The sequence below is a fragment of the Oryctolagus cuniculus genome, chromosome 2, assembly GCF_051225735.1.
Source record: "Oryctolagus cuniculus isolate XC-2025 breed Fujian yellow rabbit chromosome 2, ASM5122573v1, whole genome shotgun sequence".
Lineage (NCBI taxonomy): Eukaryota > Metazoa > Chordata > Mammalia > Lagomorpha > Leporidae > Oryctolagus > Oryctolagus cuniculus.
In genome coordinates, this window is record NC_142868.1 from 95,074,198 (window position 1) to 95,099,277 (window position 25,080).

General features: G+C 55.2%; 1 protein-coding gene across 9 annotated transcripts in view; it reads right to left on the bottom strand.

Moving 5' to 3' along the window:
- Positions 1 to 6,480: 6,480 nt before the first annotated feature.
- The window catches only part of SLC20A2 (solute carrier family 20 member 2), a 102,854-nt gene continuing 84,254 nt past the window's right edge, over positions 6,481 to 25,080 (bottom strand). For all 9 annotated transcript variants that reach the window (XM_089325938.1, XM_051832414.3, XM_089325936.1 and 6 more), the window contains 5 exons: positions 24,687 to 24,890; positions 22,896 to 23,487; positions 17,874 to 18,059; positions 17,083 to 17,167; positions 6,481 to 7,933 (listed from right to left, as the gene is read on the bottom strand). In XM_089325938.1, the coding sequence (XP_089182064.1) occupies positions 7,769 to 7,933; positions 17,083 to 17,167; positions 17,874 to 18,059; positions 22,896 to 23,487; positions 24,687 to 24,890 (1,232 nt within the window). In that variant the 3' untranslated portion in view covers positions 6,481 to 7,768. The remainder of the gene's footprint in view (positions 7,934 to 17,082; positions 17,168 to 17,873; positions 18,060 to 22,895; positions 23,488 to 24,686; positions 24,891 to 25,080) is intronic.

A 25,080-nucleotide genomic window follows, 5' to 3' on the forward strand; every position in this document is an offset into this window, starting at 1 on the left:
GGACGCGCACGGGGCTCCCCGGCTCGAGAGAAGTGCTTTGTATCACTAGATCTGGAACTGATGATGGCCCAGGAGTGCAGGTGCCGCTTCAGAAAAGCAGCAGAGGAGGGCTCAGGGCTCACTGGTGGGACTCCTGGAAATCTCTTTTTTTTTTTTGGGGGGGGGGGAACAGGCAGAGTGGACAGTGAGAGACAGAGAGAAAGGTCTTCCTTTTGCCGTTGGTTCACCCTCCAATGGCCGCCACGGCCAGCACGCTGCGGCCGGGGCACCGTGCTGATCCGATGGCAGGAGCCAGGTACTTCTGGTCTCCCATGGGGTGCAGGGCCCAAGCACTTGGGCCATCCTCCACTGCCTTCCCGGGCCATAGCAGAGAGCTGGCCAGGAAGAGGGGCAACCAGGACAGAATCCGGTGTGCCGGCGCTGCAAGGCGGAGGATTAGCCTAGTGAGCCGCGTCGCCGGCCTGGAAATCTCTAAAACTAATACGTGCTGGTTTACAAGTAAACTGAAGGCCGCTGCTGTGGCACAGTGGGTTAAGGCCCAGCCTGTAGCACCAGCAATCCCATATGGGCAGCGGTTCGAATCCCGGCTGCTCCACTCCTGGTCCAGCTCTCTGCTAATGCTCCTGGAAAGCAGTAGAAGATGGCCCAAGTGCTTGGGCTCCTGCACCCATGTGGGAGACCCGGAAGAAGCTCCTGGCTCTGGGCCAAGCTCTGGTCATTGCAGCTATTTGGAGATTGAGCCAGCAGATGAAGGTCTCTTCTCTAACTTTGCCTTTCAAATAAATAAATACATCTTTAAAAAGTAAACTGAAAAATTCCCATTCTTCTTTCCATTCCTTCTTCAAGCATATCCCTACATAATTTTTAGTGTTTTTTTTTTTTTAAGATGTATTTATTTATTTGAAAGAGTTACACATAGAAGGGGAGGCAGAGATCTAGGTCTTCCACCCACTGGTTCACTCCCCAATTGACTGCAACGGCTCGAGTTGTGCCAATAAGGAGCCAGGAGCTTCTTCTGGATCTCCCATGCAGGTGCAGGGGTCCAAGGACTTGGACGTCTTCTACTGCTTTCCCAGGCCATAGCAGAGAACTGGATTGGAAGAGGAGCAGCTGGGACTCGAACAGGTGCCCCTATGGGGATTCGGGTGCTATAGGCGGTGTCTTTACCCACCACGCCACAGTGCTGGCCCCAATTTTTAGTGTCTTTAGAGATTATATAAAATGTTAAAATGCTTATCTCTTTTTGTAGTACACTCTTAAATTTAACATATCAGGGTCCTCTTTCTGTCCATGTCTGCCGCATTTTTTATTTTACATTCTGTATAAGTGGGACGTAAAACATTTAGCTACCCTGAACGTCCCCCTGCCCCCTTTTTGTGCTATATCCCGGTTTTAGCTTTACAAATGGTGCAGTGTCACTGTTCATTTTGTGAATGCTTCCTTAGCAGCACTGCACGGGGGAACTTCTGTGCTGGTGAAAATGGTCTCTGTGCGCGCTGGTGCACGGGAGGGGTGCAAGCCACGTAGGGCTCTCGAGCTCGTGAAACGCAACAGATGTTCAGTTGGCTGTTGCACTGGGCAGTGCAGCTCTCAGTGATTTCCAGATGTGAGATTGCTGAGTTGTAGGGCTTTGCATTTGATTAGTGTAAACTTGCCCTTCAAGAATTCTGCACCACTTATATTTCTGTCTCATCTTCAGTAACACTGAATGTTACCAGACTTCCACATTTATACCAGTTTTTTAAGTGAAAAATGGAACGGCCTTGTTTTGGTTTTCATTTCCATAATTGCCAGTGACATGGAAGTGTTCAGATGCTTCCCCATCGTCTCATTCTGACTTGCCTATGCAAATCCAAATGTATTGTCTTACAAACAGCAGTCGCCTTGGCTTTGTGAAAAACTGCAGTGCAAGATATTCCTCTTACCACCACCAAAGAGTATCTTCACTTGCCAATACCCGATACTCGAATATGGTCGACTGGGCAGTGAGTGGACATCACGTACGTTAGAAACCACCCATGACGCCAGCAGTGTTTTCACTGATGCTCTCTGTAGGCTGACCCTCCATTGCAAGAGGCAGAGTAACCCAGAAAGGGAAGGTGCTGAGAGGGGTGAAACCACGCCTTAGTTCTGTCTCGTTAACCGAGGCCGGTTCACACCGCGGCTGGCTGCAGCCTGAGCGTGGAGGGGCTGGTGCAGGGGCCCAGGGCCGCTGTGCAGTGTGGGCCGGAGGGGTTGGCAGCCGCTGCGGTGTCTGTGGGGCCTGTTCGCTTCTCTTCAGGGCGGCTCAGGGTCAGGGGCAGCTCAGAGTGCGAGGAAATGCTGTCGGGAAGGGGGTTGCGCCCTGTCCCTGCTGGCGCTGTGCTCGGCTGTTGCAGAGCGGAAAGGACAGATTCGGGTGTCGATGCCCCGGTCCAGAGAGGAACTTGGGCCGTCTTACTGACTCCTGGGGCTGGCTGGTGGTTCTGAGCACGTCGTCAGGGAGGGAGTCGGGGAGCTGTGCTGGGAAGGGGAGCGTGGTAGCTATAACGGTCACGTCATAGAGAACAGGCTGTTTCATACCAGTGACTTCCGGGCAAGCAGGAGCGCCCTGGGCACGGCGCTTCCTCACGGCTGCTTCCACACTGCTCCCCCTCGCTGCTTCCTTCGCCTTGGATTCTCCTTGGAATTCTCATGGCCACTCATGGCCACTGCTGGGGTTCTTCGTCTTCTCGAGCCTGCCCTTGGCCCTCACCACAGCCCATGAGTGTTGCTCCTGGACCTGTGTAGCTAACATTAGTGTGTGCTCTGATTCAGGGCCTGCATTTCTGGAAACGTATCTAAGGGCCTCAATCATCAGAGTCGCACAGAGACTTACGTTCTAGGTTTCTTACTGCAGAGTTTATAATACTGAAAAATCAGTAAGCCTCCAGATGCGTCACCTAGGGCAGTAGTTAAATAAATGATGGGATAGTCATTGAATAGAATATTACCCAGTCATTAAAAACCGTGTTTCTGGAGAAGACAGGAAGTGGTCACAGTATAACATTAAATATTAAAAGCAAGTGAAAAGCCACGTTTCAGTTTTGTTTTTGAACAGGTACATGCAAACGCAGGACAAGTCTCCAACATGTCTGCACGCATTAGTGCAGGAACATGGAACTTCAAGGAGCTGCCACTGGTTTTGCACTTTATTTTTCAAGTTTTCTAAAAACATATTTATCATTTTTGTAATTGGGGAGGAAAAAAACCCTTCTAGTGAGGATTGAGAAGGGCAGCAGGCGCCGGCGGCAGCACAGAGCGGCCGGGGAGCTGGCATCGGCCCTGGCAGGAAACACCACTGGTCCTACTCGCTTCCTATGAGGCGTCAGATTCTTAGGAAATGTTGTGCTAAAGAGAGCTTAGGGTTTGCACATCACAACAGGTGACCGGACCACATCATGGTCTTGACCTCTGAACATCTCGGCCCCGGGGGGTGGAGGAGGACGGTTGGTGTCTGGGTGTCATTTGGTTGCTGTCCGGCCGTGGAGGCCTGTCTGCGCCTGTCTCAGTGCTGTGTGTGTAGGCGCTCAGCGGGGCGAAGACGGCCGCGTCCTGGGCCACACCGCAGCCTCGGGCTCCCTGCGTGCCCCTTCCTTGCTGTCCGTGTAGACATCAGCACGGAGGCACTGCCTGCCGCCTGATCTAACGCTCCGCCCTGAGCGTGCGTGCATGTGCGCTGTTGGTGTGAGGACCAGCTGCCTTTCCTGCGGGGACTCCTCTCCGAGAGGGCGATGTGAGGGGAGCACCATCCTTCCTGAGCCAGGTTTTAGGCAAACTGTCAATCAGGACGGGGAGTCGGTGCTCAGATGCCATCTTGACCCCTACAAAGGGCTGGGTGCACCTGCTGGACAGCGCGGGCCACAGCGGGTTCTGGTGCTCTGAGGCCAGTCTCTGTGTCCAGAACCATGTCCATCACGTCTAGTCCGTCCTTCCCAGATGTACCTGTGCAGACACTGAGTGTGGTCCGGCTGCCTGGAAGGAAGCCACGGGAACAAGACACCTCTTCATCTTCATCCTGTCCCTTTAAGCCACCGACCGGCCAGCCCCACCTTCTCCCAGAGAGCTGGTGTGTCCATCTAGGGATGTGTCCCAGTCTTGAGGTGTTGGGGGTGAATGGAATGTGGGCTTGGACACAGCCTCCCAAGGGATTCGCTTGTCCCCACGTGCTCTGCCTTCAAACACCACCCTTCCGCCTGCCTCCCAACCTCAAGAGCTCCCCTCTTTGTGGTCTCCTGGGACAGCCGGTGGGCATCCAGAGTAGCCCTGTGCCCCCAGCGTCCGCTTTGCCAAATTCTTCTCTTCTCTGAACACTTCCCCGACCCGCTGCGCCCCTTATAGCCCTTCCCCGAGGGTGAGAGCCACAATGTGGCAGCCTCACCTGTTTGCCTCCAGTGGTCTGGCTGGTGCTTGGCACTTAACAGGCACAGGTAGGAATTGCTGAATGAATGGAGACCTGGACCCAAGCCATCAGGCAGGTGCCCCGCCTTGGCCTCCCAGGCGGGGATTTCTGCATACGTGGCGGGGGGCTCTCCTTCAAGTGCCTGCGGTTCCCTGGGGCCCTCAGGGAAGCACCCATCACTTCCTGCCCACCATCCACCCAACATCCCAGCGAGGCAACTTCAAGGCTCTGAAGATAGTTGCAATTCATCCTAACTCCACTGGGTGTCGCTGCTGCTGCTGCTGCTGCTGCCTGCCAACGATGACAGCGCAGCCAGGGTCGCTCAGTCATCATCCTTTTGACCTTGACCCCTTGCCCTACAGACTCAGAGTTTGGAATCTCTAAATTCAGGGTTTTGTTTTGCCCAGGTTACGCTGGTCAAAACCCCTTGGTTGCTTAAACAGATTTTGTGTATCATGTTTAATTCCTCGGGATGCTTCCTTTCTAGGAACGAGAATTAACCATGAACCCTAGATAGGAAGAGTAGGGGCAGGAGGCCAGCTGCTGCCTCAGTGCAAGGTTTCCCAGTGCCAGGCCAGCTTCTGGTGTTTCAGAGACCAGATATGGGGACCGCAGTGTTTCACGGGAATGAAGGGCTGTGAGGGGGTGGGGGGCTTTCCTTTGCTCCTGCACCAAGGACAATCCAGGAGCAAGGGCTGGTGTGGCGCTCACTTAACCATGCGCGCAGGCCTTTCCCGCGTCTTCCATCAAGCAGGTGGATGACCCGGTCTCGTCTCCGCCCCCGGCTGTAGGCTCTTGTTCAGCTAACTGGGGTTTCTCCTCCATCGCCCAAGACTTGGAACATGCACGCACCACGGAGCAGCAAGCTGAGGTTCATCCACGAGGGACGGAGAGTCCCTCCCCGGGCTGGCCCCCGACTTCCTCAGGCTGGCTGAGATGGTCATGGTGCATACTGAGTGGACAAGGAGGCCGGTGCTAACAGGGTCAAAGATGTGACCCCAGGCCCTTGAGCAGGAGCCGGGAGTGACCCTACCTGTGCTAGGTTCCAGCTGCTGGGCTAGGGAGGGGGCAGGTTTGCTCTCCCGCAGGTGAGTGGCAGCTGGGTGCAGCCTTGTAACTCATAAGGTGTCTTTTCTGGCCTGGCTTTATTGTGGAATTAAAATCATGGCTGTAGAGGCCGGCGCTGTGGCGTAGCGGGTAAAGCCGCTGCCTGAAGCACAGGCATCCCATATGGGCACCGGTTCAGGTCCCAGCTGCTCCACTTCTGATCTGGCTCTCTGCTATGGCCTGGGAAAGCAGTAGAAGAGGGCCCAAGGGCTTGGGTCCCTGCACCCGCGTGGGAGACCCGAAAGAAGCTCCTGGCTCCTGGCTTCAGATCGGCGCAGCTCCAGCTGTTGCGGCCAATTGGGGAGTGAACCAGTGGATGGAAGACCTCTCTCTCTCTCTCTCTCTGCGTAACTCTGATCTTCAAATAAATAAATAAATAACCTTTTTTAAAAAAACCATGGCTGTCCCAAGTTCGTGTCATCTTCTAAACTTTTAACTTCTGTTCAGTAGGTTGGCTGTTTAAGAAGGGGCGGTGGGGGGTGGGGTGGGAAGCACGCATTAAAAAATAAGACCCTCGCTGAACGTGAGCATGTTTAGTATTTGCCTGAGCTCAGTCCCTCTGGGAAGGCAGGAAATGAAGCCCGGGACCCTGGTCCAGGAACGGGAGCTCCGTGTGACAGCGGCCAGGCGCGGCCCCTCCGAGCAGCCCAGCCCTCCCGCTTCAGGCGGAGGTTTAACCTGCCGTGCCACAGCGCCAGCCCGTCTGTGACCTTGCTGAAGCGCCTTGTGTGTCGACAGTGGGGACTGCTGAGTGCAGGGTGTAGAACATTCTTGCCTGTTCTTGCTCCTCTGTGTTTTCCGCACAAACACAGAATAGCAGGAGAAGAAGGGGGAAAGACAATGAAAGGTAGCTGAAAAACGCGAGTGGACGAACGATACAGCTTTTGTTTGTGTGGGAAGTTGGGGAGAAAAGCAGATGTCAACACTGAAGAAGAGAGACTTCGGAGGCCGACTTTGGAGGGGCTTTTTTTTATTATAAATTTAATGTGGTTGATTAATGCAAAATCACAATGAAGTACCGAGAAAATGTTTGTCAATATAAAAATTTTAGCAGCATTTCCATAGTTTCAGGCTCTGACATTAGTCACACTTCCTCCCGCTGTCAACAAAAAAAGAAGAGAATCTGCTGGGGCTACAGTAGAGCATTGGCATGGTCAGCTTGGTCAAGGCCTCGGAGAGAGCCCCACGGCCAGTGCGTTTGCTCACGTTCCCTCTTCCTGCCCCTGGGATCTAGAGTGGCAAAGCACGGGAGAAGGCCCGCACGCCTTTCACACTGGAGGTGGGAACTCCGCTCCACAGGCCGCAGGGAGAGGGCTGGGAGTCTGCACTGGACACACACATTGGCACGTTGGCACGCGCTATGCTGATGACGGTGACGGCCACGGCAGGGCTGCCTGGGATCTGGGTCATGGTGGCAGTGGTCTGTGTGTGTGGGGGGAGGGTGGGGCTGCTGGTGGGTGGGGGATCCAAAGTGTGACCTGCTGGCGATGGGTGACTGGGGCCTCAGCCACACGGTGCCCCGGGCGGGTGGGCATCGGGCTGGTGTGGCCGCCTCCCAGGAGGGCGGTAGTGGTTAAGGACGAGGGGAGACGCACAATATGAAAATATAATACTGGCAAACTATACCCCTGCTTCTTTGGTACTTTCCAAAAATCTCGGATCAGAAAAAGTGAAAGGGAAACACACACCGTTACAAAAATTACAGTTTTTCAGTATTTACAAAAGCCACGAGGGTCTACTGTACAAGAACCGGTACACAGCTGTCTGCAGTGAAAAGCACTTGTGGGCCCCTTGCCAGCCTCACCCGCCCGAGTCGGCCGTGTGCGTATCCTGCTGCTCACTTCTCTTACAGTAGTCAAAGGGGAAGATGTCGCCTGGACGAGAGATCACCTTCCAGTCCACGCTTTCCTTTGAGAACTGTCTTGCCATCTGCCATTGAAATCATTATGTACAGGATTGACCGGGGACTGAGTTCTAGGCAATTATCTCCACTCCCAAGTTGAGTACGTTTGTAATAATGCTACCTATTCTATGTGTACAATATGCAGTTTAATATATAAGGAACCGCACCACATCCTGTCACCATGATACCGGCTGAATGCGTAGTGTTATGTGCAGTAGTGAAGTTAGCTCTGGGAGGTGCATTTGCAGCCTGGCGGACAGGGTGTGTGTGTGTGAGACATGAGGACACGCGGCGGCCACATACTCCCACACCACCCGGTCCCGTGGAAGCGAGACGGGTCACACGTATGGGAGGATCCCGTACATGAGGAGAGCCATGATCGCAGCACTGAACAGCCCGGCCACGGGGACCGTCACAAACCAGGCCACGAAGATGTTCCGGAAGAGGCGCCAGTCCACGGCCTTCCGGGAGCGGATCCAGCCCACAGCCACCACGGAGCCCACCTGCGGGGGACAAACGTTTCAGCGTTGACAGCAGAGGTCCTACATCCTCACCGGTGACACCTGCAGCAAACGGGCTGTCCCAGGCATGAACCAGGCATCCACCCGCCCTGTCCCCGGAGCCTGTCAGAAGCTTTTACGATGACTCAGATTGTAGGCGTCGTTGTCCTCGGCTCATTTCAGCGGGCGGGTCTGCTCGGTCTGAGTGAAGTTAACCCAGTTAACATGCGTTCCACTAGGAACGCATTTATTTCATAAATCAAGCCGTGGCACCTCACTTCGCACGCGACCCCAGGGCCAGTGTGCCCCACGCCAACGGTAGTTTGAGAATCCTTGTGCAATGTGCCCTCATGTCCTTTAAGAGCTGGCCCGCGGGCCGATGGGGTTCACCCAGCAAACACAGCTCGGCGCTGGGGCAATGCGGAATCCAGCACCAACTCCTACACCAAGGCCAACCGGAGCACAGAACCCCGGCAGCGCACGGAGAGGCAGCCGCTCCAACATCTCAGCCCGCAGCGCCGGGAGGACAAGGGCCCCCGCCCGAGGAAGGGTCAGCCCGGGCTGCTCTGAGGTCTCGGGCCAGGCCCTGTGTGGTGTCAGAAAGTGGTGCTCCCGCTTAGCGGTGCCTAGAGCCCGCTGGACCACAAGGCCGCGCATGGTCGGATCCAGAAACGCGACTGCCCGAGATCGATTCTTCCCGTCACTCCCGGGGCCTTCCCAGGGCTTGCCTTTCAGTGCCCTGCCCTTGTTCTGGACTCCCTCGCAGGGGAGGGGTGTGTGTGTGTGTGTGTGTGCGCGCGCGTGCACGTTTCAAGCTGTTTGCCTTTAAATGCTTTCTTTTCTTAAAGCATAAAAGTAATGCCCTAGGGGCTGGCGCTGTGGCGTAGCAGGTAAAGCTGCTGCTGCAGTGCCGGCATCCCATATGGATGCCAGTTTGAGTCCTGGCTGCTCCGCTTCTGATCCAGCTCTCTGCCATGGCCTGGGAAAGCAGTAGAAGATGGCCCAAGTTATTGGGCCTCTGCACCCACGTGGGGGAGCCGGAAGAAGCTCCTGGCTTTGGATCGGTTCAGCGCTAGCTGTTGTGGGCATTTGGAGAGTGAACCAGTGGATGGAAGACCTCTCTCTCTCTCTCTGCCTCTCTGTGACTCTGCCTTTCAAGTAAATGAATCTTTTTTGAAGTCCTAGTATAATTGCAAGCCTGTGTAATGGGAGGAGTGGGGCGTTACTTGGAGCTCACTACTACATGTATGTATTTCAAATATTTTCTTTAAAAAGGGCTTATTTATTTTATTTGAAAGAGTTATAGAGAGGGAGAGGCAAACACACACACACACACACACACACAAGCATGCTCTTCTATTTGCTGGTTCACTCCCCAAATGGTTGCAACAGCCAGGCTGGGCCAACCTGAAACCAGGAGCCGGGAGCTTCTTCCGGGTCTCCCATGTGGGTGAAGGGGCTCAAGGACTTGGGCCATCTTCTGCTGCTTTCCCAGGCCACAGCAGGGAGCTGGATCAGAAGTGGAGCAGCCAGGACTGGAACCAATGCCCCTGTGGGATGCCGGTGCTGCAGGCGGCAGCTTTACCCACTATGACTCTGCGCCGGCCCCTGTTTCCAGTACCTTCTTTGCAAGCATGCCTTCCCTGGGACATATTAGAGTACACTTCCATCCCATTTCTTTACAAGAAACTGCACTACATCAGCGCGCCGTCTTCAGCCCTTCTGACCCTTTAGGTGGGTGTACTCGAAAATTCTAAAGCATTTCGATTCACTTCTCCTTTTTCTCTCTATTATAAATAGCCTCATGATGAATATGTTGATATTTACGCATTTGTTTTTAGATGTAAAAAACGAATGTTTCCTGAAACAGACTGTTAGTTAAAGAGGAGCATTTAAAATGCATCCGGAGTGGCAGGTGTTCAGCTTCGCGGTAGCAGGCACCAGGTGAGAGGCCTGCAGCCTCTACCCGAGTGCCTGGGGCTGGTGCCAGGCTCCGGCTTCCTGCTAACGGGGGGTGGCAGTGATGGCTGAAGGGATGCGGCTCCTGACACACATGTGGGAGACGCACACTGAGTTCCCCTCCCCCAGCTGGGACCACTGTGCCTATGTGGGGGATGAGCCAGCGGATGGAAGCTCGCTCGCTCTCTCTCTGCCTCTCATGTAAAGTCAAGAGCTGCTGTTCTAAATCAATCTATCTACCAGTCAATCAGTCTTGGGCCTGGTGCTTCCGATCCAGCTCCCTGCATGTGGGTGGGGGGGCAGCAGATGATGGCTCAAGTAGTTGGGTCCCTGCTGCCTACACGGGAAACTCGTACTGAGTTCCTGGCTCCTGTCTCAGGCCTGGCCTTGCCCTGGCTGTTGCAGGCATTCAGGGACTGAACCAGTGGATAGAGTCTCAGTCTCTCAGTCTCTCTCTCCCTCTCCCTCTCCCTCTGCCTTCCAAATAAAGATAAAACAAACTTGAAAGTAACAAATGTCTACCTTAAAATCATTTGAAACGTAAAAGATCAAGAACTATCACCCTTTAACTCAAATTCACCAATTTTTAACATTTTGCATTAATCCGATTAGAAGCGTTTACTAACGTGCAGATATTGTTCTTATCACACTTCCCTCTCCCGGCTCCCACCTTTATCACGATGGCTGCAAATGGTGACCAGCACCTCCCTTCCCACTGAGCACCAGGGGTTCTGCTCTGAGGAGGAAGCTTTCCCAGCATGCTTCGGGGTCCACATACAAACACAAACTGCCAGTCTGGTAAGCGGCTGTCACTGGAGACCACCCACAGTTCGGGAGTTTTAGCACATTGGAACAATCGTAGAAGTTGCTCCAATGCGGGCTGTTCCACTTCCCATCCAGCTCCCTGCCAATGCTCCTGGGAAAGCAGCAGAGGATGGCCCAAGTGCTTGGGCCCCTGTACGCATGTGGGAGACCCACATGGAGTTCTAAGCCCTGGGTCCTTGTGGGCCTCTGGGGAGTGAACCAACAGATGGAAGATCTCTCTCTCTCTCTCCAACTCTGCCTTTCAAAATAAATAAATGTCTTTAAAAAGTTATCAACGTGGCCCCGCTGTTCTTGATGACACTGTTGATGTCATTTATCGTCAGTGTGGCTACGGCTTCTCTAGTTCGGGATGCGTTACACTGGGCTCTGGCATCAGGAATATCGGCGTATGCTGTGTAGAAGGAACCCGAGTTTCCAGGTCTGCAATTGTCCCTCCTTCGCGGGGAAAGTTTCCCTAATGTGAGAATTAATCTTTCTGGTGGAGGAAATGTATGCATCTACCCCGAGGGCAGCCGGCGGTGACCCCTTCCCTTTTGCTTTTTTGGGTGAGAATCACTGTTTTTGGAAGACTCCCTTAATCTTGTCCTAAAGTGCTGCTCAGGGCTGTACACTTGTTTTCCTACTCCATATGCCAACATTTCTGTGCTGTTCTCAGAGGTTTTCAAGCCCTTAGCATATATCCGTGTGGTTTCTTCCATAATTAAAACAATTCTGTTATTATAATTATGTCTTTCTCTTTTTTTTTTTTTTTTTTTGACAGAGTGGACAGTGAGAGAGAGAGACAGAGAGAAAGGTCTTCCTTTGCCGTTGGTTCACCCTCCAATGGCCGCTGCGGCTGGCGCACTGCTGCCGGCGCACCGCGCTGATCTGAAGGCAGGAGCCAGGAGCCAGGTGCTTCTCCTGGTCTCCCATGGGGTGCAGGGCCCAAGCACTTGGGCCATCCTCCACTGCACTCCCTGGCCACAGCAGAGAGCTGGCCTGGAAGAGGGGCAACCGGGACAGAATCCGGCGCCCCGACCGGGACTAGAACCCGGTGTGCTGGCGCCGCAAGGTGGAGGATTAGCCTAGTGAGCCGCGGCGCCGGCCGTCTTTCTCCTTTTTAACTCAATTCCCCTTCCTCCTTTTCCATGATGTGGTTTGCTATTATTTTATGTGTAACCACTAGCCTTCTTCATCTTCACCGCTGTTTTTTAATTTATTGTGTTTTTATTTAAAAAACGTTTTTAAACATTGAACGGTCAACTTAATTTTTTTCTGAAAGGCAGAGAGTCGGTGAGGCACACACAGGCACACACACAACACACAGAAACAGAGTGAGAGAGACAGAAATACTGTCCATCGTCTGCTGGTTTATTCCTCAACCTGGGAGACCAGGCTGAAGCCAGGAGCCCAGAACTCGGTCCAGGTCCCCGCTGTGGGTAGCCGGAACCCACAACCTGAGCCATCACCGCTCCTGCCAGGGTGTGCGCTAACAGGAAGCTGGGCCTGGATGTGGAGCTGGGACTATCGCAGACAGTCTGACTGATACGGGATGTGGGTGTCCCAGCTGGGGTCTTAAGCGCTGCACCAAACACCCACCCCTGTTGTGCTCTTGAACTTCTCATATCCTCTATTTCCTCAGGATTTTTACTGCTCTGGACTTTTTATGAAATCCCAATTTGGTATTTGCCTGTGCATCAATTAAACCACTTGCAGATGGGGACTGTCATCCCACAGGACCCTTGGCTGCCGGGGCGGTGCTCTGTGCAGTCACGTGTATACAGCTGGTGCCTAGTATTTCCCAAGAAAGCTGTCATATATATTTGTTAAACTCCTTTATTCAACTGTCACTTAAAAGAGTATTGAAAATGCTCCAGGGCTGGGGCCGGCATTATGGCACAGCAGGTAAAGTCACTGCCTGCCATGCCGGCATCCCATATGGGTGCTGGTTCGAGTCCTGGCTGCTCCACTTCCGATCCAGCTCTCTTCTATGGCCTAGGAAAGCAATAGAAGATGGCCCAGGTGCTTGGGCCCTTGCACCCGCGTGGGAGACCAGGGAGAAGCTCCTGACTCCTGGCTTCAGATCAGCGCAGCTCTGCCCATTGCGGCCAACTGGGGAGTGAACCAGCGGATAGAAGACCTCTCTCTCTCTCGCTCTACCTCTCCTTTCTCTGTGTAACTCTGACTTTCAAGTAAATAAATAAATCTTTAAAAAAGATGCTTCATACTGTGTTTCAACACATCAATTTCCAGTTTCACTTCTTTGTGATTAGAGTGCTGGTTAACACAATTCCGTTTTAAAAACTTTAGAGAGACTTTAATCTCGGTTTACTTCAAAATGCTTAACTATTCACTTACTATCTACGTTTATGACTAATTTTTAAAGTGATGTAAGGCGGCGTGTGATCATCACCTGGTACATGCTTACCGACCAGTCTCTTCTCAATGCATGCTTCACACTCCTTTCGCTCCTTAGCATGCCCCTCCTTCATTTGTCCTAGGCTCAACTTCAGTAATTTCTGAGTTCTAACAGCTTTGCTCTGTCAGTTCAGCAGTTACATGTTCTTTGGCTCAGAAAAGACACAGTATGTTTTCATGGTTGATGTCATCTTCGGCTGATATGTAACAACACTGGGGTGGACATTTGGTGCAGTGGTTAAGATACTGTTTGGGGGGCCGGTGCTGTGGCGTAGTGGGTTAAAGCCCCCCCACCCTGAAGTGCTGGCATCCCATATGGGCACTGGTTCAACACCTGGCCGCTCTACAACCGATCCAGCTCCCTGCTGATGGCCTGGGAAAGCAGTGGAAGATGGCCCAAGTCCTTGGGCCCCTGCACCCACGTGGGAGACCTGGAAGAAGCTCCTGGCTTCTGGCTTTGGATGGGTGCAGCTTTGGCCATTGCGGCCAATTAGGGAGTGAACCAGAGGATGGAAGACCTCTCTCTCTCTCTCTCTTTCTGCCTCTCCTCTCTCTGTGTAACTCTGACTTTCAAATAAATAAATAAATAAATAAATCTTTAAAAAACAAAGAGACTGCTCGAGACACCTGCGTCCGTAATGAGTGCCTGGGTTCCAGTCCTGCTCTGTTCCTAATGCCAGCTTCCTGCTACTGTGCACCATGGGAGGCAGCAGGTGCTGGCAGCAGGAGCCAGGAGCTTCTTGTGGGTCTCCCATGTGGGTGCAGGGGCCCAATCACTTGGGCCATCTTCTACTGCTTTCCCAGGCCATAGCAGAGAGCTGGATCGGAAGAGGAGCAGCCGGGACTTGAACCAGCACCCATATGGGATGCCAGCACTGCGGGCAGTAGCTTTCCTCGCTACACCACAGCACCGGCCCCTCTCTGCTTTTAAGTAAAATTAAAAATGCATAAAAGTTGGCATTCCCTGCTGTGTTCTAATTTCCCTTTTAAGAAATTATGGTTCCAGGTTACGTAAGGCCCACCGTTGGATACTGACAGAATTACTGAGAAGGGAACCAGAAAGCAAGAATTAGATATTAAACAATAAACTGCAACTCAACATCTTTAAGCAGTGTTTCCCATATGCTGCTGTTCCAGACCTTGGGCTGTGGGTGGCTGTGCGGCTCCTCGCTGCAGGCTGACATCATGGGCAGTCCCCGCGAGGGCACACTCTCCCTCCACCCCACGGGGAACTCTACCGCTTCCAGTAATGTCACCCCTCCTTCCTACCACAGGGCTCCCAAGCCACCTCTGCCCGGGGTAGTGGACTCGTGTGTCCTGTGTCAGGCTCCCAGTCAGAGCAGGGAAGACTGACTAGCACGCTGCAGTCAAATGTGGCTGGGAAAGCTGCGTTTTCCAGACCAGGTTCTGTGTCTTTGACTAAGGCTTCCGACCTTAGCCAGCGGCGTGAGCCCAGCGAAGTATCCAATAATCAAGTCCTAGAGCAAAATCCACACCACGGACACGCAGGAAACGGAAACACTTCTACGGAGCAACATTTACAAGCAAACGCAGACTGTCCTAAATATGCCTCCAGGGGTCAAATGGGAGAGTATCATTTCTGAATTATTCTTTCCCAAATCATCCATTCAGCTAACGTGTGTATCACTGACTGCTTTAAACCGGCCACAGCAAAGCCGAGCACCCAGCTACGGCCACACAGGAGGAAGTGTGATGAGATCTGCACGAATTCGAAAGCTCACCTGAAGACAAGAGTTGGCATCTTTTCCCCTGCCAAGTGCCCAACCCCCGTCCAACGGCTGGCTCTGAGCAAGGACCTCGAAGACCAGGCACAGAACAGCTCCTGGACCAGTACATTCAGGAATGGCACCCAGTGGACGTGGACCCTCTGGGAAGGTTCCCAGGTCACACTTCCCTCCCACGGGCCCTGCTCTTCTGCTGCCCACGTCTGCCCACGGGGACGCACGTGCTGCAAGGGAGTAAGTGTGGCGGCTGGCTGTGGCTGCGGGCTCTTCCCAGGACCTCTAGGGTTGGGACTTTGCTGGGTGTCACTTGTTCTGCCGGCCCGCAAGGTCTTGGGAGCCAGGACCCTGCCCGGGGCTTGGCCTAGCGGTTCCTGGACAACACCATGGGACAAGCAGGTGGGGACCTGGGTTGGTCTCTGTTTCTCGCGTTTACCGATGGCGCTGACGCACCTCCGTGGGATCTGCACAGATACCGTGTGACAGTGACGTGTGCCTGAGGCCCCCTACGAACTGGACACAAGTCCTTCAGTCACCCCAACCTTATTGCAGCAGAAACAGAAACACTGGGGGCGTGACATGGTAAGACCCAATCGAGGAGTTCACGGTTCATTTTTGAAGGCATTTTCTGCTTCCCGTCTGCTTCTAGAAGTGGTACTCTTGGAGTTTAGGGTTATTCAGTGTCACTGGCCAACTCTGGATCGTCGGTGAGTTAGGGGCCGCGCTGCTGCTGAAACAGCTGGGCAAGCCCACGCCGACCACGTGGAGAGCAGCCTCTCTCTCCCCCGGCGGGCTGGCAGGTGCCTTCTCTGGGGGGCTGCGGTGCCGGGCTCAGCACTAGACAGACGGCGGGCATGGTGCTGGTTTACAAGCTGCCCGCAGCACGGCTAGCACCCGACTTCCTCGGGAAAGCGCGTGTCTTCCTAACGTGCATGTGCTCCGTGCGCCACCACAGTGAGCCGCTGGCGAGGGCGCGGTGGCGGCGCTGTGCTCTGGATGGTTCTGGGTTGTTTCCGTGGCTTCGGGGAGCATAGGCTTCTTGATCATTTTTAAATAACTGGAAGAGGGTGCCGGCACTGGGGCATAGCGGCTAAAGCCGCCACCCACAACACTGGCATCCCATATGGGCGCTGGTTCGAGTCCAGGCTGCTCCACTTCCAATCCAGCTCCCTGCTAATGCGCCTGGGAAAGCAGCGGAAGGTGGCTTGGGGCCCCTGCACTCACATGGGAGACCTGGAGGAAGCTCCTGGCTCCTGGCTTCAGATCACCCCAGCTCTGGCTGGTGTGGCCATTTGGGGAGTGGGCCAGTGGATGGAAGATCTCTCTCTCCTTCTCTCTGTAACACTGCCTTTCAAATAAATGAACAAGTCTTTAAAATAAATAAACAACCAGAAGGAGAACACTAGCACTTGATGAAAGGCAGGGGTGCCCCGTGAAGTAGGCTGGGCACCTGCGCTGGCATCTCAGCTCTGCCTCTCCTCGCTGTGTGATCTCAGGCACGTGGCTTAACCTCTCTGAGCTGCCTCACCTGTAAGACCTGCAGAGGCTCTGGGGAAGAGCTCACATTCACAGGGCACTGGACGGCACTCAGAGGGCTCGTGGTGCCGTGGTTCAGCTGGGGTGGCTCCGTGGTGCAGCTGTGCACCGCGGTGGGGGGGGGCAGGTCTGACCCCGGTTCCCTTGCACACTGACCGTGTCAGGGCTCGGCTTTCTCCTGTGCTCACTGGGGAGGAGCACTGCTCTCACGGGGGTTAACGACTTCCAGTGCAGGTGCGAAGCACTGACCACCACGCCTGGCACTCTATGTGTCGGAAATTTGTGGGAAAGCAGGTTCTCCCGTACATTGTAGCAGAAAGAAACAACCAGAAAAGCTCTTCCCAACAAGGCCATTCCTCATGCTCTGCAGAGCGCCCCGGCTGACAGTCCTCTCGAAACAGAACTTGACATTCACACATGCAGCACTGGGCCACAGAACTTGACATTCACACATGCAGCACTGGGCCACAAAACTTGACATTCACACATGCAGCCCTGGGCCACAGAACTTGACATTCACACATGCAGCACTGGGCCACAGAACTTGACATTCACACATGCCGCACTGGGCCACGCCTAGCGGCGGCCTAGACACCCAGCCAGCACAGCCCGCGGACCCAGGGGCCCCCACGACGCTGCCCGGCACAGATGGGCGCCCAGGGGGCGGCCTCCGCCTGGCTGGCAGGCACCTACCTTGCAGTGCGTGGTGCTGACGGGAAGTCCCACGTTGGAGGCGATCACCACGGTGAAGGCCGAGGCCAGCTCGATGGTGAAGCCGCTGCGGGGGGCGGGGGCAGAGAGGGCTCAGCACAGGCCCTTTGTCAGCCCTGGCACGAGCCACGGTCCCGTTTCCCGCCCCCGGGGGCCCACGCGGCTGGAACTGGGTCATAAACGCCCGCTGTGCGGGAAGACGGCCCGAGCGTCCTCCTCACTCATCCTTCTCCACGTCAGCCTTCTTACAAAGACTCTTATTGAAATGAATTTCAAGGGATTGGGGGAGGGGAGGCAGGAAGCTGAAAGGCTAGCAGGCAGCGCCTTTCCGGATGCTGCTTTTTAGAAAAGAGAAGCATCTCCTGTGACGTGCAGCTCCACGTTTTGGCTATAGTCCCAAAGCATCTCAGGGCCACACGGTACCCGCCCCCCACCCCCACGCAGCAGGCAGCAGGTGCACCCCCACGGGGCCGGGTGCGCAGTGTCGGGGCAGGTGGCGAGGCTGGGGCCATGGTTGAGTCTGCAGCCTCCTGTCCGCTTGCTCCCTGGACCTGAGGGACCTGGTGGGGGGCGGAGGCTGGGCCCCTCTTTCGCTCTCTGCGCTGATTCAAGCCCCCCCCCCCCCCCCGCCCCGGTCCTTCTGGCCCTCCTGCTCCATGCTGCTGAGACGGGGCAGGGGAGTGCGGCCAGACAGGGCGCGGATGTTGGCCCTGTCTTCTCTGTGACACTGGGCCACAGGGTGGCTACGCCGAGGGGACGGCCCACGGGCTCACCTGGATGGCGTGATAGGAGTGAGGTCCTTCCCCATGGTCTGGATCACTCTTCTCCCCCAGACCCAGAGGCCCATGCAGATGCCAACTCCTCCGTAAAACAGCAGCCAGATGGGAGTGGCGGCTTCCTGCATCACCCCGCCTTGTTTGTAAATCAGCCACAGAGCCACAAGGGGCCCAATGGCGTTGCTGGGGGGGGGGGGACAAAACAAAACAAAAACAGAGCCCGTCAATCACCCCGGTAAGCGTGGGGGCGCCATCCACAGTGACTTCTCAGCCCGAGGACAGCTGGTGGCTCACGCACACGACCTGGTGGCCACACACTGACCGCCTGCTTCTACTGGGGTAAAATGCATTGGGTCCCAGTTTCCCCATAGCTTTGCCAACACTTGTTATTGTCTGTTTCTTTTTTTCATACTAGCTGTTGTAATGAGTGTGTGACTCATTCAGGTTTTTTTTAAGTACTGGAAAAAAAAATCACAAGAAATGGACACAATAAGCAAGTTCTTTTTTTCTCTCAAATTTCTTTTGACTGCTACCCTGTAGTGTCGCTAACAGTATTAGCTACTGGTCCTGTCTGGGGCCACAGTTGGTTGCTGGTCATTTCTGCTCACCACCACCCCCACTTTACTGCCCAGGAAACTGAGGTCGAGGTCAAGGTCATGTGGTGAGCCAGAGGCGGCCCGGGTGTGAGGTGGGCGCGCAGTCTGAGTGCACACTATTGTTGCTAGAACCTTGCTTCTCTCAGGCGACACCCCTGCTCAAGAGCCCCGACACCAGGGAGGGGTGTGTGTTTACGGCAGCTGATAAGATACCAGCTGGGACGCCAGGATGCACCTAGGAGCGCCTGGGGCTGACTCCCAGTTCCAGTGCTGAGTGCAGCTTCCTGCCCGTGTGCACCCTGGGAGGCACCACCAAGCACTCTGTAAAGAATCGGTGACTGGGGCCAGTGCTGTGGCATAGCGGGTTAAAGCCCCACCCTGCAGCACTGGCATCCCATATGGGCGCCAGTTCGAGTCCCAACTGCTCCACTTCCGATCCAGCTCTCTGCTATGGCCTGGGAAAGCAGTGGAAGATGGCCCAAGTCCTTGGGCCCCTGCACCCACGTGGGGGACCCAGAAGAAGCGCCTGGCTCCTGGCTTTGGATTGGCTCAGTTCTTGCCGTTGCAGCCAACTGGGGAGTGAACCAGAGGATGGAAGACCTCTCTCTCTCTCTGGATCTACTTCTCTCTGCAACTCTTTCATATAAATAAAATAAATCTTAAAAATAAAAGAATCAGTGATGAGGAGGAAGCGGGCTGGCCAGTGGGGTTGGCTGGAGCAGGGTGGTGAGACACATTGCTAAGATGAGACAGAACAGGGCATCCACATAAAATACTCCGGAGAGGCTAGTGATGTCACTGGGCTGGTTTGATTCCCAGCTGCTCCACTTCCAATCCAGCTGCCTGCAAAGGTACCGGGGAAAACAGTGGAAGATGGCCCAAGCACATGGGAGACCCGCATGGTGTCCCAGGCTCCTGGCTTCAGCCCTGGCCATTGAGGGCATATGGGGAGTGAGCCAGCGGGTGGGAGACCTCTCTCTATATAACTCTACTTTTCAAATAAATAAAGAAAGAAACCTTCAAAAAAAAAAAAATCCTGGACACGCCCACAAGACACTGGACAGAACCTAAGACCCAGGGGATTGTCTGGTGACAAGGCTTCTCTCACTGAGGACAGAAACGCGGGTGCACACAGGCAGATGGTGGAAACCCATGGTTACCTATGTGACCCGATAACCAAGACCACAGCAGAGACACCGGTCCTGCGTGACGGAGACCCTGACAGTACCAGCGAAAGCATGTGGACAGTGACAACCCGAGGGGCCCCGTCCCAGCCACGTTCGACAAAGCCTGGCTCGGGTCCTCACGGAAATCCCATGGTACAGACGGAAACCAAGATCTGGGGACAGAGACTTCTCCAGGGCCCCAGGCCCCAGGTGGGAAGTGGAGCTGCTGGACTGTCGCTCCCCCTCTTCGTGGAGGAACGACACTAAACCCTGCCTAGGCTTCATATCCGAGTCACGGCACCATTATGTCGCTCCCCCTCTTCGTGGAGGAACGACACTAAGCCCTGCCTAGGCTTCATATCCAAGTCACGGCACCATTATGTCGCTCCCCCTCTTCGTGGAGGAACGACACAGGACCCTGCGCTGTTCTTTCTGTCTGCTCGGCCCTCCCCGGGTTTGCTGCTGGTTCTTCCCGGGTTGGCTACTATCCCTTCCACCTCCGTGGAAGGGCAGTTCCCCCTGGCCGCATTCCCCACTTCCGCAGGGGAGCGGCACACCGCCGGCCGGCTCTTCTCGGGGGCTGCACAGGTGTTCCTTCAGCTAGATGTTCCCCATAGATGTTCCTGGTGAATGCCGTCTCTCTCCTCCTTTATAGTCCTCCTCTGCCAATCCCAACTCGGCTGCCCACACGCCGAGTACGCTGCTCTCCAATCAGGAGCAAGTCCTACAGTTTATTGGTTGAACTGGAGGCAGCTGTGTGGAAGCTGTTTACTTCTCTCCCAGCGCCATATTGTGGGAGAGCAGATGCATAGAATAAGTCTTAATTCCAGTAACTTAGTCCAGTCCGGATTGCTCCCCACAGATCCCCCTTTCTTTTTATTTTTGGCGTTGATACGCGCCTGTCTTCGGTGCCCTGCAGCACACACTCTGCTCTACTTGCTAGAGTTGCCACAGGCTCTTACAAGTCCTATCAATCAGGCAAACCGAATCCGGGTCCTCTCTTCGCCATGTTGTGAGGAGGTTTTTAGGCGCTGATGCGTGCCTGTGTTCGGTGCCCTGCAGCGCATGCTCTGCTCTGCCCGCAGGGGCTTACAAAACCTATCAGGCAAACCGAATCCAAGCCTTCTCATTGCCGTATTGTGGGGGAGACTTATTAGTGTTGGTTTGTGCCTATCTTCGGTGACCTGCAGCTCATGCTTTGGTCGAGCTGCTTGCTGGTGCTTACCGCCTTAAATCAGGCAGACCGAATCCAAGCCTCCTAATTGTATTGTGGGGAAGCCTTACTGATGTTAATTCGTGCCTGTCTTCGGTGACCTGCGGCGCATAAGCTGCTAGCCACCGCAGGTGCTCATCGTGCTCATCGCCTCACTTAATCAGGCAGACCGAATCCAAGCTCTCACAGTGCAGTGTTGTAGGGAGGCCTTTCTATTTCTCTATTTCTCTATCTCCGGGCATTCCTATTTCTCCCATTTTACTTCTATCTGCCAACATTCCCATTTCTCTCACTCTACTTCCAAACTTCTGTTTCTCTTATCCCCGCAGCTTCCCGCTGCCCGCCCCGAGGCTACTTCTCGGCGGCTTACCAGCTGAGCTGCTTCAGCCCGCGCCTCTTTCATCTGCGCAGCTTCCCGGCTTTGCGCGGCTTGGCTTCGCGCGCTCCGCGGTCTCCACGCCCTTCGCGTCTGCACCACGGCCTACGCCAGCCCCGTTCCCTATCTACTTGTGCCCCGCACGCTCTCTCTGCGCATGGCAGCCTCCGCGAGTCACACAGCGTGTAGCTTACGTGTCCGCCACTAGCATTCAATCTAAGTTCCCCGGGCTAGCCTGGCGAATTCAACCCAGCATACGTCTCCGCCCCACGGTTTGGCTTCCGTTTCAGCTTCTGGTTTCAACTTTTCGCCCCCTATTCCCGGGCTAACTTGAGAACCCCAAAGTGGCTTTCGTGTCCGCCTTGGCCTGCCCCCCACGGCTTCAATTTCCCTAACATTTTTCTCTACCCGGTATGTTTCCCCAAGCTTTCCTCCAACAATACTCCTCCCTCATTTCTCCTGGCCTCTCCCCACAGTCCGCGTCCGAGTCTGTTTGTTCTAGCTTTCACCCTCGCTTTCGACCTTAGAGATTTCTCCCAGCTTCCCCCCGTAGTCCGTATCCGAGTCTATGCCTAGGCTTTCAATAGCTTCTTCCGGCTCCTTTTTCGTCCGGCTTTTCCCTAGGCTGTTTGCTAGTTTCTCTCTCCGATATTTTCCCTAGTTCTTCCCGTTTCTTCCCTCTTAGGTTTCCTATCTGTCCTAGGTTTCCTATCCGAGTCACGGCACCATTATGTCGCTCCCCCTCTTCGTGGAGGAACGACACTAAACCCTGCCTAGGCTTCATATCCGAGTCACGGCACCACTTGCTGCTCCTCCGCACGCGGAGGAGCCGCACCGGACCGGGCGCTTGTTGTTCCCTTTTTTTACAAGTCCTTTCTATAGTAAAGTAAGAATAAGTAAACAGCGAACTCCCAAAGCAAGAATGAGTAGAGAGAAATGAGAAAGAACGAAGTAACGAACTTCCCCGCGAACTCTCCAACGCACTCTCCAACCAACCCACACCACCATGCCGTCTCTCTCCTCCTATATAGTCCTCCTCCGCCAATCCCAACTCGGCTGCCCACACGCCGAGCACGCCGCTCTCCTCCAATCAGGAGCAGCTCCTGCAGCTTGTCAAGTTGGTGAGAGGCAGCTGGGTAGAAGCTGTTTACTTCTCTCCCAGCGCCATATTGTGGGAGAGCAGATGCATAGAATAAGTCTTAATTCCAGTAACAGTATAGTCCGAATTGCTCCCCACACTGGACTCCAGGAGGCGGCTCTGCTTCCTGCAGGGCCAGGCCCGGTGTGGGCCCCGCCAGGTGAGGCGGGGAAGAATGCCTACTGCACTGCTACACCCGGCGCCCGGGTCTACACCCGCCGAGCCCACAGGTGGCCTGGACCCGCTCCTGGCGGGGACTGGAGGAAAGGCTCAGTTACATGACTCTGTCCCCAGCATGCAGCCCCCCGGCATCTCACCAAGGAGCCCAATCCCGAGAGATGGCGGGGGCTGGCCCCACACGGTGACCCCCCCAGCAGCACCCTCCTGGCCAGGCCTCTGAGCCTGAGTCCCTCGCGGCTCCCGGCTCTTTCACTGTCACACCAGACCTCCGCCTGCCTGTGCGGAGCCAGACCCTTGCTTGCACTCCTCCCAGTGGGACGGCAGGTGGCGCGCTGCCCGCGCCGACTCACCTCACGTCGTTGCCGCCGTGGGCGAAGGATCCGAAGCAGGCGGTGAGGACCTGCAGGAAGTGGAAGAGCAGGTGGACCTCAGCCGTGTCCTTCTCCTCCTTCTCCTCCTCGGCCGGGTCCTCGTGCGGCGGCGCGGCGTCGGCCAGCTCGGACGCCAGCTTCATCTCCACGCCGCCCTCCTCGGCCTCGATCTCGGCCTCCGCCACGGCGTTGCAGTAGCTCGAGTAGCTGTCGTAGCGCAGTCGCTTCTTGGAGTAGGACACGGCGTCGCCCACCAGCTTCTCGCTGTCCTCGGGGGCCGAGGGCGCGTCGGCGGCCTTGAACGTGGCGTGCACGGGCAGCCCGCAGATGGCGGCCGTGTAGCAGGTGTAGCTGTTGTTGCGGCGCAGCAGGCGGTAGCTGCTCTCCGGGGCGGGCTTCTCCTCCGGGCCCCTGTCGCTGTGGATCTTGTGCAGCAGGTCCTTGTACAGCCCTGAGTCCTTGTGCACCGTGTGGTACACGTGCCCGTCGCTCCTCGCGTGCCCGTCAAAGCCGAACGTGCCGTTGGAGATGGGGGACTTTGCAGAGCCGTGAGTCATGGAAAGGGCCCTTCCTGAAAGACATTTTTCTTTTTTCTTTTTCTTTTTTTTTTTTTTTTTTGACAGGCAGAGTTAGAGAGAGAGACAGAGAGAAAGGTCTTCCTTCCATTGGTTCACCCCCAAATGGCCGCTACGGCCGGTGCGAAGCCAGGAGCCAGGTGCCCCCTCCTGGTCTCCCATGGGGTGCAGGGCCCACACACTTGGGTCATCCTCCACTGCACTCCCAGGCCACAGCAGAGAGCTGGCCTGGAAGAGGGGACAACCGGGACAGAATCCGGCACCCACATGGGATGCCAGCGGTGCAGGCGGAGGATTAACCAAGTGAGCCACGGCGCCGGCCCCTGTCACCCTGCTTTCAAATAAATAAAATAAAGCTTAAATAAATTTTCATAACTGACTACTTATTTGAGAGGTAGACAGAGAAGGACAGAGAGGGAGTTCCACCCACTGGTTTACTTCCCAAACGCCTGCAAGGGCTGGGACCGGGCCTGGACCAGGCTGAAGCCAGGAGCTGGGAACTCCATCCAGGTCTCCCTGCAGTTTTTTCTGTCCACTCCATTTTCTAAGTTGACTATGAAGGACACGCAGTGGCTTTAGAATTAAATTAAAACAACTGGAAGCCTACAGCAAGAGGGTAAAAGCTGTAACACCATCTTTAAAAATGATGTGACTTAAGTCTTCTAGGAACTGCCACAGCCCGACGGAGACTGTCTTTAGAAGGGACTTATTTCAGGAAATTGCATTCCGGAGTCAAAGCTCAGCTCAGGTAAAGACGGCCATTGCAGGCGTTTCTTACAGCGTCACAGGCCACACTGCTCTCCTGGGCCAGTCCCAGATGGCACCTGTGGCAAGCAGGTGCCAGGGCCCCTCCCCGCCAGGACCTGGAGGGTGCTGGGCATAGAGGCTGCAGCTCACTGGTCGCCGTCCACTGCTCCTGCAGCTAACGGGCAACCTTGGGTGTTCAGGGGGTTCCTAAGGTCTCTGAGTCTGTGACGGTACCACTTCCTCCCCTCCACGCTGAGCTGTCTCCTCACGGGCTGCAGGGCAGGGTGCGGGTATGCTCTGTGGGTGGCAGGCACCTGAGCCAGCTCGCCTCCCCCAGGGAGTGGTCTCTGGGCCCTTTCCAGCACCCGCCCCCAGCCCCCTGTGGCCTGTCTCAACTACACAATGGGACTCCACCTGCGAGCACTGGCAGCAGGCTGCCCAGGCTTACCATAGGCGGCCCGGGGGTGGTGTCCGGCTGGGGCACCCTCGGCAGTGGCAGCTGGCTCCCCGGCGGGTCCGGTCAGAGGGACGGTGCTGTCGTCACTGGCCTTGGCGCCCGGGAGCTCCTTGAATGCTGGGGACTCGGCCTCCTGGACTTGACCGAGACTTTCGTCAGATGCTCGCGACAAAGCGCTTTCTTTCTGTAGTTTGTCTAAAGAGGTACAGTCGTAAATGAGAACCTGCAAAGGGATTCCTGTGACCGGAAGAGGGATGTGGACAGGATGATTCGAACAGGTCACGGAAAATGGAAGCAACTTGATTTGGGCACCAAAAAAAAAACAAAAAGACTGCACGCTCCAAGCACAGTTTTTCCCGTGAACTCTTTGGAGGCTTGCTCAGTT